This window comes from Salmo salar, chromosome 27 (assembly GCF_965601325.2).
Source record: "Salmo salar chromosome 27, fSalSal1, whole genome shotgun sequence".
Lineage (NCBI taxonomy): Eukaryota > Metazoa > Chordata > Actinopteri > Salmoniformes > Salmonidae > Salmo > Salmo salar.
In genome coordinates, this window is record NC_138317.1 from 2,584,946 (window position 1) to 2,606,707 (window position 21,762).

The 21,762-nt window shown below is 41.9% G+C and overlaps 1 protein-coding gene across 1 annotated transcript; it reads right to left on the reverse strand.

Annotated features, from left to right (window-relative positions):
- Window positions 1–132: 132 nt before the first annotated feature.
- Window positions 133–17,046, reverse strand: LOC106588178 (neuronal acetylcholine receptor subunit alpha-7). Its single transcript, XM_014176903.3, has 10 exons — window positions 16,699–17,046; window positions 13,060–13,199; window positions 12,794–12,838; window positions 12,536–12,645; window positions 12,344–12,423; window positions 7,893–8,060; window positions 7,556–7,750; window positions 5,738–5,824; window positions 4,594–4,703; window positions 133–2,259 (listed from the first exon to the last, which is right to left on the reverse strand). Exons 1-10 carry the CDS (start codon window positions 16,862–16,864, stop codon window positions 1,558–1,560), a joined length of 1,803 nt encoding a protein of 600 aa, XP_014032378.1. The 5' UTR covers window positions 16,865–17,046; the 3' UTR covers window positions 133–1,557.
- Between the last annotated feature and the right edge of the window lie 4,716 nt (window positions 17,047–21,762).

Here is a 21,762-nt window from a genome sequence, read left to right on the forward strand (position 1 = left end):
CCTCCTCTCTTCCTGAAGGAGTAATCAATTAAAACCCTGTCCGGCGCGCGCTGCGTGTCAGCACTTTCTCTGCCCCTCTGTCATTTTTCTCTTGCGTATATCAGCACCAGTGTCCGTTGAGGAAGGCAAGGATGGTAAAAAAATAATACTTTATTTCGGGATGGGAAATGTTTCGATACATGTGTGTGCCAGAGAGTCAGTCCTACTCCCAGCTTGAGGTTTCCACTGAAGGGAGGAGATGCGTCAGTTTATAGAGCGAGCGAGAGATGTGAGATCTTCCAGGAGCTGTCTCTGGTCTTTAAAATAACGATTGGAAATATATTTTAGTAAGTATATGTTGAATTTGGAAAATATGAAAATATCGAAAAATAAAACTCCCATCAATTGTCAACCATATTGTGCAATACAAAAATGAGTGTCATTCCAATCAAGTCATTTGTGTGTTCATCTTGAGGTTTGAGGATCACTTTCCTTCACATTCCTCTTAAAGTTGCTGACCTCACATACTGTATATTAAGATTTCACTTTGGAGCTCAATGAGATCAGCCTTCTCTATTAGGACCTGCCAAATTCTATTAGGTGACTGTTTGATGGGTCATTATTGGATCAACCCTCCACTGTAACACAATTACTGGCAATTACACTGATTACACACTAATGCAGTTGCCCAATCACAAGTAGCGCTACACCGTAGGACAAAAAGTGTAGATTGGTATACACTGGCAACCCAGTAAGGCCTGGGGAAGGAAATGGGGCTGTTAAATGGGAATTCATTTAGTGCCTCAACTGATCAGAAATCAGCTGCATGTTATTTAAGGCCTTTCAATTTGATGCCCATGAAACAAATAACAGAATGAAAGATTAGAGATTATTTTCATTCCTCTAATCCGCTTTGTTCTTCTGTCTATCTCAGAGACAAGGCCAAGTTCAGTTTGTTTGACCCTCCCGCCTTCACTGTCATCAGGGAACACCTGTCTGTTCACACACTCATTCCTTGTCTTTCCTTGTAAAAGTCAGTCTCTCCCCCTCCCTCCTGGTCCCCTGTTTCAGTAAATGATGCAGTCTTTCTTTGCCTTTTTTTCTTTTCTGGGATTTGACATCATATAAAACAGCCCTATCCATCTGTCTATTTCCCTCTCTCTCTTTCTGTAAGTACTGCAATCTTCCCAATCTCAGGTTGAATTATCCCATGCTCCACTTTTCTTATTGCCCTTCCTGTTGACCTTCACTTCTTAAAGGTCTTTGAAAAAGCCTCATAATTCAGTACAATTTACTTCACCCTGTAGAGTCGTTGAACCATGCCTTTTTGGATTCTTCACCCATAAACTCATCGCACCCCATCCTGTTCCATTTCATCAGAGGTCATTGATAGACTTCAAGAGAACATCTTGAGATGTTCTATAGGCATCTCCAAAGAACCCCCCTCATCTTGACAGGAGGGTCCCTGAAAATAGCCCTCTTGGAATAAGCCCCAAATCATTCCACATCCTGCTCTTTCTCCCCTACATCTCTTCTCCCTCATTCTTTCTCTCCTCCTCTGCCCCATCCTCTTCTTCCTCAGAAGAAGTCCTTGGAGGCAGCCTCGACAAAGTTGGGAGCGGACATGAGGATGGCAATGGTGCAGATGATGTTGAACATACTGAAGGCCACCAGGCAGAGCCGGTCGATGACAGCTGCCGCAAACTTCCACTGGTCGGCCACGCTCTCTGTCTCATCCTGTTCACGGAAGCGGTCAGCCATGTAACGCACCTCCTCCAGAATAGCCTGGAGCTGGGGATCACCTATACCCCCTGCCGAGTACTGTCCTCCAACCCCTATTCCAAAGCCCCCGCCACTGGAAATGGTGCTAGGACAGCCCACAGTGTCCTCGTTCGGGGTGGGGGGTGGTGGAGGGGGGCTGCCTGCTACTCGAGGAGGTCCGGCCGAGATGCTGTAACTCTGGATGTGGTCTGGGAGCAGTGGGGGGTCGTCCAGGTTCTGGAAGCCGATGTAGAGCAGGTTTCCGTTGTTGTTGGCACTGGACTGGACGTGAAGGTGGGGTTGACCCGCGTGCAGGGGGCCAGCCTGGAGGGGGGCCAGGTTCTGGGGGTGCAGTGGGTTGAGCGTGGGGTCTGGAGGGTTAGGGATGCTACCGCTCTGGGAGCTTGAAGAGCAGCGCCGTAGGTGGGGGGCGCAGGGTGGTCGCTCTGGGTCATCACTCTCCCCTGGGCGCTTCATACGTAGGAACCATGCTACCCACTGCAGTAGGACCACATTAACCTGAAAGGAAGAAAAGGGAGAATCAATCAGAGAAGGATGTTATAATATAGATACATAGCAAGGAAGGAAAACGCATCTAGTGAGGAATACACCTACACTTACAAAGGGTAGTGCACTTGGGAATACACTTGGGGGAAAACCTTTCAGCCAGTTAAAGCTTGACATAGTGGGTGGTGTGTGCGGATGCTGGTATATTCAACTTGACCTTTAGTATTCAACGCTACTTTTATGAGCACAAGAATGAGAAAATTGCCTAAGGCAGGAATTTTACAATTACCTTTTGGGGGACATAAAGCTTTATTTAAATTCTAACCACAGAATTAAAGTTAGACACCGGCATCTGTCTCCTCCTTACATATCTTTTATCCCTTTTTATATCTAGACCAAAACCAGTTTTACATACCGTCTTTTCTTTTTATATCTGAAAGGGCTATGGGGTAAAAAACATGGTACATTAAAGCCCGCCTCGAGAACTAGCCATTGCTGCGGTATTTTCTTAAATTCTGCCTATGGCTCTGTGAAAACCATAGGGGGAGTCCGACCCGTTATTGAATTAGAGGGTTATGCCGCAGGAATTTATACACTGAGTAGGTGAAGTTATGGAGATTGTACTCCTATTAGAGAGACGGCGAGAGAGACAGTTCCTCAGTTTAGGGTTATTTAATGTTGATTGGAGATTAACAATGTTTGCAATTCTGTGCTATTTCACTCAGCTGTGATTATCCAATTAACTGTCCATTTATCCACCAACCGTGATGTCCTAGCCGTGTCTGAATCATGGCTTAGGAAGGCCACCAAAAATCCTGAAATGTCCATCCCTAACTTTAACATCTTCTGACAAGATAGAACTGCCAAAGGGGGCGGAGTTGCAATCTACTGCAGAGTTCTGTCATACTATCCAGGTCTGTGCCCAAACAATTCAAGTCTCTCACCATTGCCGCTTGTTATAGACCCCCTTCAACCCCCAGCTGTGCCCTGGATACCATATGTGAATTGATTGCCCCCCATCTATCTTCAGAGTTCGTGCTGTTAGGTGACCTAAACTGGGATATGCTTAACACCCCAGCCATCCTACAATCTAAGCTTGATGCCCTCAATCTCACGCAAATTATTAAGGAACCTACCAGGTACAACCCTGAATCCGTAACCATGGGCACCCTCTATCATCTTATCATCCTGACCAACTTTCCCTCTAAATACACCTCTGCTGTCTTCAACCAGGATCTCAGCGATCACTGCCTCATTGCCTGCATGCATGATGGGTCCGTGGTCAAACGACCACCCCTCATCACTGTCAAACGCACCCCTCATCACTCATCACTTTTAAATGCTAGTAAAACTAAATGCATGCTCTTCAACCGATTGTTGCCCACACCCTCCCGCCCGACTAGCATCACTACTCTGGACGGTTCTGACTTAGAATATATGGACAACTACAAATACCTAGGTGTCTGGTTAGACTGTAAACTCTCCTTCCAGACTCAGTGCCATCCGTTTTGTCACCAAAGCCCCATATACTACCCACCACTACGACCTGTATGCTCTCGTTGGCTGGCCCTCACTACATATTCTTCACCAAACCCACTGGCTCCAGGTCATCTATAAGTCTTTGCTAGGTAAAGCCCCGCCCTGCCAAAATGATTAATCATATCACTTTAGTAAATCATTTTTAAAGGGATAATGACCTTAGATTTGAGCATATTTTGCCTCGATTTAAGAAAATTCTCAATTACCTAATTTGTCATTGGTATTACCTTCACTACTCCTACTGGTGGTGCAATGTTATCATAATGGTACAAAGGATTTAAAGTAATTAAGCTACCATATTAGTTGATTTAGATGTGGAAGATAGACCCAAATACATTTTAAATTAACTAAAATTCCATGCCCAAATGCCACTACAATTCAATAACGACCCACAAGTGTTTGGCCAGTTGCAACAATGAGGAAATGGCTATACCAAAGGAGTATGGCAAACCAAGAGTTATCTTGTAAGCATTAGCCATAAACTGTTTCATTGTGGTATACCAGGAGACCAGCCATGGAAGGTTTGGTGGGTGAGCGCATGGCGCTAAGACTGCCGTGTTTTCCTATGGGAAATGCTCATAGTTAGTAATGACTGGCGGCAGGTAGGCTAGCAGTTAAGAGCGTTGGGCCAGTAACCGAAAGGTCGCTGGTTTGAATCCCGAGCCTCCTAAGTGAAAAATCTGTTTGTGCCCTTGAGTAAGGAACTTAACCCTAATTGCTCCGTAAGTTGTTCTGGATAAGAGCGTCTGCTTAATGACTAAAATGTCAAATGTAACTGTCTTTGGACAGCATGAGGTCTGGCCTTACCCATTTGGGCATCTGGCCTCCGTTTGGGTCGTGGTGATGATACTGCAGCACCACCGTTGTAGCTATGACTGACATCCCAACAATGATCATAGTACTGGCAAAGTACTGTCCTGAAAGGGGGGCAGGAAAGAGAGAAAACAATTAGAGTAGAGAGAGGAAGCCATTTGTAATAACAATAATGCTAACAGAGGTTTTCTTGCTGATCATGACATTTTTCTTGGGCTTTAATGGGCTGGATTTGTGTTTTAGTAGTCAAAGGGGGGCAACTCATCTGTCTGGCTGCAGTGAGCTCACCGTGCAGTGAGCTCACCGTACATCATTTCCAGCATTGAATCTTTACGATTTATTTAGTAAATTACAATTAAGGACAAACAGATGGTTAGATCACCAGTGCCTAACCAACATTTGGGACACTTATTTCAAACACACACACTACACTCTAACACACATACAGTGAGCTCCAAAAGTATTATGACAGCTACATGTTGTTTTGGCTATATACTCCAGCACTTTGGATTTACTTCTACATTAATGTGGATGCTACCATGATTACGGATAATCCTGAATGAATCGGGAATAATAATGTGAGAAAGTTACAGACGCACAAATATCATACCCCCATAAAATGCTAACCTCCCATGTTAATGTAAGGGTGAGAGGTTAGCATGTCTTGGGGATAAGATATTTGTGCCTCTAACATTCTCACTCATCATGATTCATTCACGATTATCTGTAATCATGGTAGCATTCACATTAATGTAGAAGTATTTAGAAACGTATTCTATTGTTATTGACAATAAAAGTGACTCCAAAATGACACAATACATTATTTAGAATGAATTTCTATTAGGCACAAAATAATCTGAAACAAACCACAAATGCATCCAACAAACTTGTGGACTCACAAGCTTGATGTAGACATTGCGTGCTATCAATATGGGACCAAATACTTAATTATTTTCTAATTTAATACATATATAAGTGTACTGATCCACTTAAAATGGGCGGACTATGCACAAAAAGTGCTGTAATTTCGAAATAGATGAAAATACACTCAAATTAAAGCTGACAGTCTGCACTTTAACCTCAGTCATTGTATCATTTGGAGTACAGAGCCAAAACAAAAAAGTGTATGAGAACACACCTATGAGAGGGATGGAATCTGAAGTGGCTGGCATGATCTCTGCCACCAGCAACATGAAGACCGTGAGCGAGAGCAGCACAGTGATACCTGAACAGACAGAGGAAGATATTGAAAATGTATAAAACCGTGAGTGGCTGCTGAGAACGATCTCCATTTTAACTGACTAGGGGTAATAAAAGGTGTGTGCTACTCGGTACAACCATAACACACACCACTCCTCATACTTATCCCACATTTATTAACATCTGTGCCTTAATCAGGTTTGATCCCGGGCGAGCCTCCAGAAATCCACATTTGTAAAGATAAACCTTCTTATAGGCATCTCGTTTGGCAAATATTTTATGTTCTTTGCCAGTCAAGCCAACGTAATTGATTTCAACTTCATATGATTAGATTTGGTTTGATCTGATGCAAAGTGTGACAGAGTAATATACTCAAAGTGAATTACTTTTGGACCATTCCTCTTCTTCAATTGCCCTTAGTAGAGCCTTACTTCTAACCCACACATATGCTTACCCTATATTAGCAATCCATCTACCCTGGCTGTCTCTGCTCCCTCTCTCTTCCCCATCTCACTCTTCATTCACAAGATCTAATCTTCATCTCCTCCCATTACCTCTGTCCCACTTTCTATTTTTTTCCCCCACATTTTCAAAGTGCTTTCTTGGCATAACTGGTACCGTGCAGAAGCAAGCCGATAAAACAAACATCTTTCAAGTGAGCTGGCCCTGTTCGCTCAATAGATTAAACAAGTGTCACTTCAAGGGTCGAGAGGAAATGTAGAATTTAACTTTAAAGAATGTCACAGAAGAGATGGACAGTGGCTCTCATTTAAGGCCATATGCTTATCTTGGCAAGCCTGGTTGATACTAAACTCCAAGTCCTCCTGACTTCAGCATCTGGAGAGGCTCCTTTGATGTTGGCACCCTATTCCCCATGTAGTACACTACTTTTGACCAGTCAAATGTAGTAGACTATAAAGGGAATAAGGTGTCATTTGGGCCGCAGATAGTCCCTCAATAATAATGAAGGGGGCTCTGCTTTTACACTGGTTGGTTCCCCTCTACGTCTGTCTCGCTGAAACACCCACACATACAAATAGCCTGTGAGTGCTGCCCCCTTGCTTTACAACTGTTCGTTTTCAAATCTAAACAAAAAGAGGTCTCAACTTCCCTGGGGGAATATTTTTGGGGGTGATAATCAATCAGCGCCAAGGCAAAACTGGGAGCATTTCTACCCTTAACATGAGACTCGATGACAGTTTAAAAGAAAACTGCCTCTCCACACCACGGTGGGTATTGGGTACATAGCTTGTGTTGTACAACATAACCGGGTATCAGCCAGGCTGTATCTTGGCACCAAATACCTTAAAACCTGTTCATCAAGCATGGTGTCAAGCTGAATTCCTGGAAGGCTGTGTGAATGTAAGCTCTCTCTCCCTAATCAATTCCTGGGCTTAATTACATCAATAGGTTAATTGGCTGTGGTGTGTGAGGGATTATGCATCTTTTCCAGTAATACAATGCACTGTAATGCATCCTCAAATCAGGTTAAATGTTTTACACATCCCCAAAACTCTAGGTCTTCTTTGTTTTCCTCCTCTTTAGTTTTCACCCTTTACTAGAATCAATCTACTCTCCCTCCCCTGTCATCCTTTCTTCACCATCACCATTATCCCCCTCCCATCTTCTTATTCCCCTTCACTCTCTAATGCCTTTCACCTTCTCCTCCTCTCTATGCTGCTGTCCTCCATCCTCTCATCTCTGTTTCTTTTAGAAAAACCACTCTTGGATTATCCACCCTCTCCTCTCTGCTCACCCAGAGAGATCTTCTCCCCAGAGTCGGCAGGCAGTAGGAAGATAAGCAGGGTCATGGAGGACAGCAGCACACAGGGGATGAGCAAGTTTAGAGCGTAGTAGAGAGTGCGCCGGCGGATGGTCACAACGAACGTCACATCGGGGTAGGGCTCCTTACAGCAGTCATAGAACACCTCGCTACGAGTGCCTGGCACTCCTTGAGTGAGTGAGGTGAGAAAAAAAGAGAACAAGTAAGGGACAGAATAAAGTGGGAATTTTCATAAAAGTTCTAGCTTAGTTGACAATTAAGTTGAGCAATTGATAACAGAAATTTAGGAGGGCAGTCCAATCCCACTCACCCACTAGGTCCCATTCCCCGTTGGACATGTACCCGGAGATGTCGGCCTCGTTCATTTGTAGGTCCATCAGCCAGCCATCGTACGTCCATGAGCCAAACTTCATCTCACACTTTTGGATGTCGAAGGGGAACCAACGTACGTCCACGTTGCATGTGCTCATGAAAATCCCTGACATACAGGGAAAGAGATCGATAAAAGGGATGCAAAGAGTGACATATAGGAGATATGCACTGAGTGTACAAAACATTAAAAAGCTCTTTCAATGACATAGACTGACCAGGTGAATCCAGGTGAAAGCTATGATCCCTTATTGATGGCACTTGTTAAATCCACTTCGATCAGTGTAGATGAAGCGGAGGAGACCGGTTAAAGAAGGATTTTTAAGCTTTGAGACAATTGAGATACGGATTGTGTATGCGTGTCATTCAGAGGGTGAATAGGCAAGACAAAAGATTGAAGTGCCTTTGAACGGGTTATGGTTGTACCGGTTTGAGTGTGTCAAGAACTGTAACGCTGATGGGTTTTTCACGCTCAACAGTTTCCCATGTGTATCAAGAATGGTCCACCACCCGGACAGGACATCCAGCCAACTTGACACAACTGTGGGAAGCGTCCCTACGGAACACTTTCGACACCTTGAAAGAGTACATGCCCCAACAAATTGAGGCTGTTCTGAGGGCAAAAGGGGGTGCAACTCAATATTAGGAAGGTGTTCCTAATGTTTCGTACACTGTGTAGACATCCATACAGTGGGAGATTGTGTGAGCAAATTATAGACATTTTACTTGTTGTTCACTTACACCTTTAAAAATGTTACTTTGCACATACTGTATCTTCTTGTTCTGGCACCTATTTTTAAGCACTCTAGAGGAGGGATCAGTACTTAACCACAGTTAAACATTACAACAGTACAAGAGTGAATGACTACGTCCCAATTATCTCTCCCTCTTACCATATTGCACTTGTTCACTTCCCTTCACTGATTTTAAAGGAAATGACTTGTGTAAATTCCCTCTAGCCTGGCCCCTGCCTCCACCAATCCAATGCTTTTAGATTTGTGGGAAGTAGTGAATGAGTCTACACTTCAGGAGAAAGGAGATATATTGGTGGGACGCACCCAGAGAGTGCCATATAGAAAGTGACACTGATCTCTACTCTGCAGACAGCTTATCCAGACTATAATCAGATCAACCTTTTCATTATACAGAACCACACACACACACACACAAAGTACTACACAATCGATGCACACAGAGATCGCTAGCAAAGTAAAAACTGAAATGAGCAAATCAAGCCTGTTGAGTTTTCCAGTAGTGCACACAACCAAAATGCCAAAGTAGTCTTCCAAACAGCACTCAAAAATATTCATTATGAGTCACAAGACATGCAAATTAAGCTTTAGAAAAACAGAGAAGAGTCTAAAAGCAATTTTAATGGTTTAGAAGTTGACAATCAAACCAAATTAAATCCAGCATTAATTATAACATTTTGTCACTTCACATAAACATCAAATTCCCAATGCAAGATTTAAAATGTAGTTTCATTCAATAGTTGTTTTTTTCACGCTCATAATGGCATTGCTTTATAGTCTCTGAGCCGTGACATTGTCAACAATGAACAGTCCAAAATACAATATACAATTCACCTCTTTGTGCTGTTGTAAGGGCTCTGTAATAACTTATTGTTTTCTCTAGAATCATTAAACCTAAAACTAAACTGATTAGCTAAAAGCTACATTTACTTCCATTTGCAATTCACTGCTCTCCTGCAGCTCTGTAACAGATCCTCTAAGCTAATAATTAGGTTACTCTAAAAGCTGATCCGACAAGCAACAATCCTTGACCAAAATGTCCTCTAAAACTGCAACCAATATCTCAAGATTCTTTACTTAAAAAAATACAGTACATCTTAAATCTCTGGAGAATTCCCTGAAAAACAACCTCTGCACAGGAAACAAGATGGATCACCCCAGCATTCAAAATCTATTTCCTTTCGTTCCCTTAGTGTTTGTCCCAACGGCACCGTATTCCCTATATAGGGTGCCATTTGGGAACCAGCCTAAGACACCATCCCGCCAATACACCATGCATCATATCTGAGCTATATATGAAAACTATTTCCAAACATTACCATCCACCTAAAGTTCTATATCATATATCTCATCTGAGCTATAAAAACTATTCCTAAACATTTAAAAACCACGAGAGCTCCAGAGGGTTGCTGCTTTTTAATTATTTACCCAGGAGTCAAGCTCCCAAACCCTCCCTGGCATACAGAGCCCATAGTCTTTTATCTCCAGACCAAATGGAGGCCAAATGGACCCCAGTAATTACACAGGCTTTTATGATGAGAGGCCAGATCAGATCTTTGATATTCTGTATAGTATAGCATTCTTGTGGGTGTCGCAGTCCCAATTCTCCATGCACAGCATCATCATGATTTCATCCCAAATGGCACCCTATTCCCTACGTAGTGCGCTACTTCGACCAGCGCCCTATGGGACCTGGTTAAAATTTGCACACTATATAGGGAATAGGGTGCAATTTGGGACACAGCCCATATCACCCCTTCTGACAACATTTAATTAGCTAACTGTGTTTACATTCAACATCTTATAAATAAACATATCCACTGAATAAGAAATTATGGAATTTCTTTGCACCCATTCCTTGACTTGACTTCAAAAAGGCCATTTCGGTTTAGTCTGGCACAAGGGACTGGATCCCAGAAGTCTTTATTGTGGGGTTGGGGGAGAAGTCTGAGAGGATTCAACCAATTTGGTCTTAAAATATGAGAGGGGTAAATATCTCCCATATAGAAGAAACACTGCACATTGGGATTTGTTGCTACAGTAGCAGTAACAAAAGTTTGGACACACCTACTTTATTTTTGCTATTTTCTACAGTGTAGAATAATAGTGAAGACATCACAACTATGAAATAACATATATGGAATCATGTAGTATCCAAAGACGTGTTAAACAAATATATTTTATATTTGAGATTCTTCAAAGTAGGTGTGCCTTGATGTGCCAAAGTAGGTGTGCCTTTGCCTTGATGACAGCTTTGCACACTCTTGGCATTCTCTCAACCAGCTTCATGAGGTTGTCACCTGGAATGTATTTCAATTAACAGGTTTTTCTTAAGTTAATTTGTGGAATTTCTTTCCTTAATGCGTTTGAGACAATTAGTTGTGTTGTGACTAGTTAGGCGTTGAATACAGAAGATAACCCTATTTGGTAAAAGACCAAGTCCATATTATGGAAAGAACAGCTCAAATAAGCAAAGAGAAACGACAGTCCATCATTACTTTAAGACATGAAGGTCAGTCAATCAGGAAAATTTCAATAACTTTGAAAATTTCTTCAAGTGCAGTCGCAAAAACCATCAAGTGCTATGATGAAACTGGCTCATGAGGACCGCCACAGGAAAGGAAGACCCAGAGTTACCTCTCCTGCAGAGGATCAGTTCATTAGAGTTAAATGCACCTCAGATTGCAGCCAAAATAAATGCTTCACAGAGTTCAAGTAACAGACACATATCAACATCAACTGTTCAGAGGAGACTGCATGAATCAGGCCTTCATGGTCGAATTGCTGTAAAGAAACCACTACTAAAGGACACCAATAATAAGAAGAGACTTGCTTGGGCCAAGAAACACGAGCAATGGACATTTGACCAGGGGAAATCCGTCCTTTGGTCTGATGAGTCCAAATTTGAGATTTTTGGTTCCAACTGCCGTGTCTTTGAGACGTATAGTAGGTGAACGGATGATCTCCACATGTGTGGTTCCCATTGTGAAGCATTGAGGAAGAGGTGTGATGGTGTGGGGCTGCTTTGCTGGTGACACTGTTGGTGATGTATTTAGAATTCCAGGCACACTTAACCAGCATGGCTACCACAGAATTCTGCATCTGGTTTGCGCTTAGTGGTACTATCATTTGTTTTTCAACAGGACAATGACCCAAAACACACTTCAAGGCTGTTTAAGGGCTATTTGACAAAGAAGGAGAGTGATGGTGCTGCATCAGATGACCTGGCCTTCACAATCACCCGACCTCAACTCATTTTAGTTGGTTTGGGATGAGTTGGACCGCTGAGTGAAAAAAAGCAGCCAACATGTGCTCAGCATATGTGGGAACTCCTTCAAGAATGTTGGAAAAGCATTCCTCATGAAGCTGGTTGAGAGAATCCCAAGCGTGTGCAAAGCTGTCGTCAAGACAAAGGGTGGCTACATTGAAGAATGTAAAATATATTTATTTGTTTAACACTTTTATGGCTACTACATGATTCCATATGTGTTATTTCATAGCTTTGATGTCTTCACTATTATTCTACAATGTAGAAAATAGTAAAAATAATGAAAATCCCTTGAATGAGTAGGTGCGTCCAAACTTTTGACTGATACTGAATGTAAAATCAACAGAGTAGGAAAGATAGAAAGGGACTCACCTGGAGGGAGATACTCTGCGAAGCCACTGGAGTTGACCAACACGTTGGTCTTGAAGGTGGAGTCAAAGTCATCGTCTGCACTGAGGAAAGAGAAAGGAAAGGGTGGATCAAACTCTGGACAGTAGTGTTTTAAAACCATAAAACACATGCATGTGATGTATGACAATATGAATAGGACCATAGGTGTATTACCTGTTGTAGAGGAGGATGTCTGGCGTCCACACCTGGTCAGTGGTGAACCGAAGGTTTTTCACTCCAGGGTATTCAGTCTGGTTCCACTGAAGATAATGATCAAACCAGCTCTGGAAGATAGACTCAGACTGGATATATTGGACATTGCAATTTAATTCAACTTCAACTGAATATATAACTAAGAAGGTCCACTGAGAAGGATACAATACATTCACTCTCAGTCCGACAGCTGTTCACTTGAAGCTGTGCTGTGCTTACCATCCGAAGCCAGATGTTAGTGGTGAGGACCTGATTCTTCTCATCCTATAGTATGTAAATCATTTTGAGTCAATTCTTATTCCAAGGAGCTATATTGAGAGACATGCCTCAAAGAATTCTGTGTAATTTTTGAAGTTGCAGTGGAATATTTACTTTAACAGAGCAGAGTTTGCACAGGTATAGACGAAGACACCAACAGACAGGTCGACGTACTGACAAGCAGACGGATAAAATAACATAAATGTAATATGAACATTGATCCCTACCACATCCATGATCTGCATCAGACTGACAGAGAAGAAGACTGTGAGGGAGTGTGAATCATTGCCCACCGGCCTCTCCATTCGATTGTAGTCCTTCAGAAGGTTCTTCAACAAGGTCCTCTGGTGAGGGCCCTGAACCGACACTGAGAGAGGAAGGGAGGAGAGGGAGATGGAAGGAAAGAGAGAAAAGGAGAGTAGAAGATTTCAGAATAGAGGTGATGAAGACAAAAGAGGGGCCATGGAAAGGGGAAAATGTACGGAGAAGAAGGGAGCAGAGAGAAGATTTAAGAAAAGATTTCAGAAAAGGCGATATAGAAAAGAAAGGGTGCATGAAGAGGACCGCCCACTGGGCACAGACGTAATTTCAACGTCTAGTTTTAATTTACATTTGGTTATCAACTAATGTGAATGCAACGTGAAATCAACAAAAAATGTCACCATGTCATTGGTTGAATTTAGGTTAAAAGTTGGGTGAAAAAAATGCGAAATCGCCTTACGTTGATGACTTTTTGCAAATCCAATCAGTTCTCCAAATTGATTCAACGTCATCACATTAAATGTTTTTGTTGAAGTTATGTGAAAACAACGTTTATGCAACCAGTTTTTGTCCAGTGGGAAGAGAAAGGAAAATGGACAGAGAAGAATGGAGCAGAGAGAGATGGAAGGAAAGAGGGAGAAGGAGAGTAGAAGATTTCAGAAGCGAGGTGATATACACAAGAGGGGCATGAACAGGAGACGAAAGTATGTGGGATAAGTAACGATGAAGAAGAATAGCGGAGGAGGAATCAGGGGGAAATTAGTGGAGGATGAGAGGAACCTCAGCGAAAGTTGTAGGCACACCTTATCAATGCTTAATGAATGAATAATCAAGCAGTTTCGTAAGTGTAAAACCCATGAAGCACTACAAATTTAAGTAAGCGTGGGTGAATCATTAAATAAGGCATAATGTTCAAAGGATTTGCTTCATAATAGTGTTGTGGAGACTCATTTAGATACAGTCAGGTCAAATTATTGGCACCCTTGATAAAAAATGAACAAAAAAGAATGTATAAAATAAATAATACAAATACTGAGCTATATTTTATGCTCAAAAAAATTGGGACATTTTGTTTAACAAGTAATAAAAACAATTCTCAAAACGATAGGGGTCATAGTTATTAGCACCCCTGTTTTCAATACCTTTCAATACCTCAACTTGCGAAGATATCGGCAATGAGCCTTTTTCTAAAATGTTTTATTAGATTGGAGAACACATCTTAGAGAGATCTTAGACCATTCCTCCATACAAAATCTTTCCAAAGAGCTCTATTTTCATGTCATCTGACCACAGCACCGGTTACAATCCAAGTTCCAATGCCATTTAGCAAACTCCAGTTATTTACATTTGTTGGATGACATGAAAATAGAGCTCTTTAGCCACACACACCAGTGGTAGGTTTTGCGTCCAAAGAAAGGTTAATATGCAGAAACTAACCCTATACCTACTGTCAAATGTGATGGATCTTTAATGTTATGCAGCTATTTTGCATCCACTGGTCCTGGGGCCCTTGTTAAGGTCAACAGCGTCATACACATTACCAGGATATTTTTGTCAAAACCCTGGTTGCTTCTGCCAGGACCTGGTTGCTTCTGCCAGGACCTGGTTGCTTCTGCCAGCAAGACACTGACACCAAACAAACATCAAAACCCACAAAAAAAAGTATTAATTGGCCACAAAATCAACAGTCTCCGAACAAACCTGTGGTTTGAATTGAAGGTGGCAGTCCATAAATGCAAATGAAGGATATCAAGGATCTGGAAATATTCTGTATGGAGGAATGGTCGAAAATCCCTCCCAATGTGTTCTCCAATATCCAACTGTAGCTAGTATTGACATTATAATTAAATCCCAATGGATTCGTTTCCATGAAACAGCTGCCTGTGTTGGCTTCCGAGTTAGAGCAGTGTCCTTAGCTAGCTAGTTAAACATTTGGCTATGGGTTAGCACTGGCAGTATGGGATTATGGAGAGTGAATTAAATAGTTTCTTCGTCATCTTGCTAGGTAGTTACCTATCTGTGACCATATGGCTAGTATCAACAAGGGCTTTCTACAAAATAGTAACATTAGTGCAGCTAGCTAGCTAACATTGAAATCTAGACCATAAACTAAGCAGCACCTTCTGGTTTGGAGTATTTTAACGAGGCTGAGTGGCTGACAACGTCAAGGTCTATGCTGTGTGAACACAAAAGAGATTGACTGTCGACACAGTTCAGAGGTGCTAAGTAAGTACTGTCGGCAGGCAAACGTTTGACAATCTGGTGTGTCAGCTATAAAGTCAGTGGATTTTAAATATTTTAGATGTGAATTAGCATATTCTTGTCAGCATCTTTTATATATATATATATATATATATATATATATATATATATATATATATATATATATATATATATATATATAATTTTTTTTTTTTTTTTAAGTAGGCAAGTCAGTTAAGAACACATTTGTATTTACAATGACAGCCTACCCCAGCCAAACCCTAACCCAGACAACGCTGGGCCAATTGTGCGCCGTCCTGTGGGACTCCCAATGACGGCTAGTTGTGATACAGCCTGGAATCGAACCAGGGTCTGTAGTGACGCCTACTAGCACTTAGATGCAGTGCCTTAGACCGCTGCGCCACTCTAGTATTGTCTTGTCTGCTGTATTTGCTTTTGTCTTTTAACCTCCTAGCTCATAATTTTAGTCCTACAATTTTGCCCTATATGTGTTTAGTTGTTGCGTGTCATTTCAGATCCATTTGGTGTACAAACAGATATTAAGCACTCTGTCAGTGGTCTGTGTACTTCTAGCTGTTTTATTTTCCTTTACCACTGTGTGTCAATAGTCCCAAGGCCTTTAACCATTTTTCACCGGGAAACAATCTCTACAAAAGGTTATGGTCAGGAAATGATTCACGATTTTGCGTTGAGGAAAGTTCAGTAGCTCTTTACATAGTTGCAGGGCAGGCAGCCTCTGATATAACGTAGTAATAACTCTCCTCTCCCTTAGCAACCTATCTATTCTGCTGCTTACAGCTACTCTGCTCTCTCTGTTGCAGCAACATGTCCATACATAACAACGTAACAAGGAAGCAAGATCGAACCAGATCTATAATGGTGTTCAATTGACGTGCCACCATTGATAATTGTCTGTTCCCTGCTGGTTCAATCCCATTGATATGGCACTCAGTCCACAGAGATTTTGGAGAAAATAGAGGGTGAAATAGTGAGGGAGGTTGTGAAATTTATGATTGCAGAGTTTTCCCTAATAAAGCATGTCTCCCCATCTCTCTCGCTTTATATACCAACTCTCTCTCTTTTTCTGTCCGTCCCTGCAACAGACAACATGTACTTTACGTTGAGGACCACATCACATCAGGTTCTGAATAACTGTAGACTTCTGTATTCACTAGGCACACAGGTAGGCATGTACACACAGACCAACATAAAACAAGAGCACAAACACTGAGAGAACACAAAAATACTCACACACACATACACAGACACTTCTCAATCCTCCTCTCCTCCTTTCCAGTGATCCTTTCCTAGTCTTTCCCTCTGGCTTTGTAACTCTAATCTTGCAATGTAGTCAGAGAGAGTAAATAGAGAGGCAGACCTACCCTGGACCAAAGCAGAGAATCCACAGACAACCAGTGCCACAGAGCACCACATTTCTAATGGAGCTGAGACAGACCGGCTTTGGAGGGTCCTGGATATAGGGATAAGAGGAGAGGCGGCACAAACAGAAAGGTTGGATTCACAGGCAGTAATTCCCCTGATTCGCATCCACAAAGCATGAGAAGGAATGAATGAGTTAGTCAGAAAGAAGGGTATGGAGAGAGAGCAGGACAGAGAGATAGGGGTTAGGAAATGAGGTCCAGAGCCTAAGATCGCACATGCCGTTTGGAAAAATGCAGTGAGTGAGTGGAAGAAAAAAACAACTGATTGATTCCAGACACAAGTCAGCTCTCCCCCTACTCTCTTGCTCTCTCTCTCTCCTTATCCCCCTCCCTAATCATGTCCCTCTGCTTCCCTGGGAGGTGGAGCCAAGGAGGAGAGCATGAGAGGACAAAATGGGATGGGGACCTTTTTAAGAAAAATAGTCCCACCTGATTGATTTGTGTAAACATCTTAATTGACAAAGTGTGTGTGCGTGCATAAAAATATGCCTCTTGGGCCCAATCTCCGGATTTGTCTGTGCTGCACAGTGATATACACAGTCTACTGGAGCAGAGAGTTGATGGAGGGGAGAACTAGTCTGTGTGTGAGTGAGCGAGCGAGCGAGCGAGTGAGGTGATAGATAGGTGAGGGGGTTTTGGCTGGGATGTGTGTGGTGGGGAAGTAGCTCGGGGGGGGGGGGGGGGTTGAATCAGCAGGACAGATGGACTCTCGTCTAATTGAGAAAGTGCTGGGCTCTGCATGGGGGCCCAGGAATGTGCATAGTTAAACTCCACTCCTCATTCGTTCTCATGAAGTGCTGATGCAGGGAAGGGGAGAGGAGAGAAACTGAGACAGGGAAAGAAAGAGAGGGACCGTATAATAGATTACACTATTACTTCTGCTGCCCTTTGCTATCCACGGCTCATGGGGGGTTGTCAGACATCCCGTGTGCCCTAGAGGCACAGATTCACTCATGGGTGCACACAATGAAGAATGGCCTGTAGAATGGGGGGGAGAAAGCATCGGTATCGGTGAAGTAAAGAAAACTGCACCAAGCATGAAACAACAAGGATATACAGGTAACTGCCAAAATAAAGGAAACACCAACATAAAGTTTCTTAATAGGCTGTTGGGCCACGACGAGCCGCCAGAACAGCTTCAATGCGCCTTGCCATAGATTCTACAAGTGTCTAGAACTCTATTGGAGGGATGCAACACCATTCTTCCACGGGTTTTGTTGACGGCGGTGGAAAATTCTGTCTAGGGCGCCCCTTCAGAATCTCCCATAAGTGTTCAACTAGGTTGAGATCTGGTGGCTGAGACGCACACACACACCCTTTAAACTAGAGGTCGACCGATTATGATTTTTCAACGCCGGAACCGATTAATCAAACGATTTTTTGAATTTATTGCTAATAATGACAATTACAACAATACTGATTGAACACTTATTTTAACTTAATATAATACATCAATAAAATCAATTTAGCCTCAAATAAATAATGAAACATGTTCAATTTGGTTTAAATAATGCAAAAACAAAGTGTTGGAGAAGGTAAAAGTGCAATATGTGCCATGTAAGAAAGCTAACGTTTAAGTTCCTTGCTCAGAACATGAGAACATATGAAAGCTGGTGGTTCCTTTTAACATGAGTCTTCAATATTCCCAGGTAAGAAGTTTTAGGTTGTAGTTATTATAGGAATTATAGGACTATTTCTCTCTATACGATTTGTATTTCATATACCTTTGACTATTGGATGTTCTTATAGGCACTTTAGTATTGCCAGTGTAACAGTATTGCTTCCGTCTCTCTCCTCGCTCCTACCTGGGCTCGAACCAGGAACACATCGACAACAGCCACCCTCGAAACAGCGTTACCCATGTAGCGCAAGGGGAACAACTACTCCAAGTCTCAGAGCGAGTGACGTTTGAAACGCTATTAGCGCGCATCCGCTAACTAACTAGCCATTTCACATCGGTTACACAAGCCTAATCTTGGGAGTTGATAGGCTTGAAGTCATAAACAGCGCAATGCTTGAAGCACAGCGAAGAGCTGCTGGCAAAACGCACGAAAGTGCTGTTTGAATGAATGCTTACGAGCCTGCTGCTGCCTACCACCGCTCAGTCAGACTGCTCTATCAAATCATAGACTTAATTATAATATAATAAACACACAGAAATACGAGCCTTAGGTCATTAATATGGTCGAATTCGGAAACTATCATATCGAAAAGAAAAAAAAACGTTTTTCCTTTCAGTGAAATACGGAACCGTTCCGTATTTTATCTAACGGGTGGCATCCCTAAGTCTAAATATTCCTGTTACATTGCACAACCTTCAATGTTATGTCATAATTGCGTAAAATTCTGGCAAATTAGTTCGCAATGAGCCAGGCGGCCCAAACTGTTGCATATACCCTGACTCTGCGTGCAATGAACACAAGAGAAGTGACACAATTTCATCTGGTTAATATTGCCTGCTAACCTGGATTTCTTTTAGCTAAATATGCAGATTTAAAAATATATACTTCTGTGTATTGATTTTAAGAAAGGCATTGATGTTTATGGTTAGGTACAGTCGTGCAACGATTGTGCTTTTTTCGCAAATGTGCTTTTGTTAAATCATCCCCCGTTTGTGAAGTCGGCTGTCTTTGTTAGGAAGAAATAGTCTTCACAGTTCGCAACAAGCCAGGCGGCCCAAACTGCTGCATATACCCTGACTCTGTTGCAAGAGAAGTGACACATTTTCCCTAGTTAAAAGAAATTCATGTTAGCAGGCAATATTAATTAAATATGCAGGTTGAAAATTATATACTTGTGTATTGATTTTAAGAAAGGCATTGATGTTTATGGTTAGGTACACGTTGGAGCAACGTGTACCTAAGCGATTATATGCAACGCAGGACAGGCTAGATAAACTAGTAATATCATCAACCATGTGTAGTTAACTAATGATTATGATTGACTGATTGTTTTTTATAAGATAAGTTTAATGCTAGCTAGCAACTTACCTTGGCTTCTTACTGCATTTGCGTAACAGGCAGGCTCCTCGTGGAGTGCAATGTAAAGCAGGTGGTTAGAGCGTTGGATTAGTTAACCGTAAGGTTGCAAGATTGAATACCCGAGCTGACAAGGTAAAAATCTGTCGTTCTGCCCCTGAACAAGGCAGTTAACCCACCGTTCCTAGGCCATCATTGAAAATAAGAATGTGTTCTTAACTGACTTGCCTAGTTAAATAAAGGTGAAAAAATAAAAAATAAGAAATCGGCCAAATCGGCGTCCAAAAATACAGATTTCCGATTGTTATGAAAACTTGAAATTGGCCCTAATTAATCGGCCATTCCGATTAATCGGTCGACCTCTACTTTAAACCCCCTATGCTCCTTTGAGACCTGCATTTTATACATGACCCTAAGCATGATGGGGATGTTTGAATTTAAGTTGCTTAATTAACTCGGGAACCACACCTGTGTGGAAGCACCTTCATTCAATGTACTTTAAATCCCTAATTTACTCAAGTTACCTGTATGGTTACCTGTAATAGATAATGTTAGATGAATCCTGTTGAAACTACATACCTCCATCATTTGAATGTGTACAAAATTAACTAAAGTCTGATTAAAATATGGTGTCTGTCCTATTACGTACTATTATATTGTGCCAAAATCAAAACCATAACACCTTAGCTATAAAAATATGCAAGGCAGCCACTGGGGTGTGGCTGACATCTGGTGGTTTGTACAAAAGCTACATTCAAGATAACTATTTCTGACCAACCTGTGATGAGGTGAGGGTAAAGGAGAGGAGGCTCTGGTCAAAAGTAGTGCACTATAAGGAATAGGGCATAGCCATGGGAAGATGTTTAGGGGGGGGCTAAGAAAAACATATCGGTCTGCTAATACTCTCTAGATTGGATTAGGGCGTTATACTACGCTAACAACTCTCCCACCTAATAGGGTATTATCGACAACAAGTATATTATCATATATCTGTGGCCTTGACTTCTCACTTCAAAGTAACCTTTTCCCGATGGATTATCTCTCGATGAATGCCTTTCACCTGTCCCATTGCATTCTTCTGGTAGGCTACTATCTGAATTTGAGAGGTTCCTGTTCTAATGTTTCTTATCTTCTTTACTAAAGGATGTCTATAATAAGTGAGTTTGAGTCTTTCGCTTTGGTGTGGCCGTTGGATTCCTGTTCTATAGTCACAGCATAGCATGGAGCGATGGGAAGTGAACTGTAGTGTTTTGGTGTTCAGCTCCCAGTCCCTGATTGCATACCCTGGCAGTGTACCCTTGAACAGAGTACTTACCCTAATTCATCTATTTTACACCCAGCTGTGTAACTGTAATACGGGTAAGATGATTAGACCTCTGTGTACATCTCTCTCTCTCTCTGAGTATGTGTTGTATTTTGATTACACAATACCTGTCTTTATCCTCCTCTCTCCACCCCTCCTTGACTTCCTCTGTTAACTGGAGCCCCATCTGTCAAATATTAATAGATAGAGATAAATGTTGGTGAATGTCATTGTTATGACTTTAATTCCAAAACCATTTCCCTCTCCACATTGTCAGGCTAAAGGGTGACATATTTAATATTTCATAAGCCCCTAAGTATCAGATATCTGATTCTCAAACCAACTTGATTAATCTGCCATATTTCTATAATCTCCTCCCCTGCATTGATACGCAGGACCATCACTCACTCTCTTAGATTAAATGGGAAAAGATCCAAATTGCCAGCTTGGAGAGCTCCCTTGGATAAAAATAAAACCCAATAAAATAGTAATGCCTATCCCTCAATAAAACAATAAAACAAAATGTCAACTATTCTTCCCTTCTTCAACACACACACACACACACACATGCAAAAGGAGAGAGGCAAAAGAGCTGTCCAACTTGATGAAAAATTATGTCAGATGAAACTTTGCCATGTAACCAGGGACAACTGAAACGGTGGATCTTACAGTAATAAACCCAGCTTAAACAAAGACGTCATGATGGACAACTTAATACTGGAA

Bases quoted from the DNA above. Each gene is read 5' to 3' on its own strand.
- LOC106588178 (XM_014176903.3), bottom strand. From the start codon at position 16,864: ATGCGAATCAGGGGAATTACTGCCTGTGAATCCAACCTTTCTGTTTGT. The intron at 12,839-13,059 runs GTAGGGATCAAT...TACATACTATAG, and splicing joins TGATGCAGATCATGGATGTG to GATGAGAAGAATCAGGTCCT. The intron at 12,646-12,793 runs GTAAGCACAGCA...TCTATCTTCCAG, and splicing joins CTAACATCTGGCTTCGGATG to AGCTGGTTTGATCATTATCT.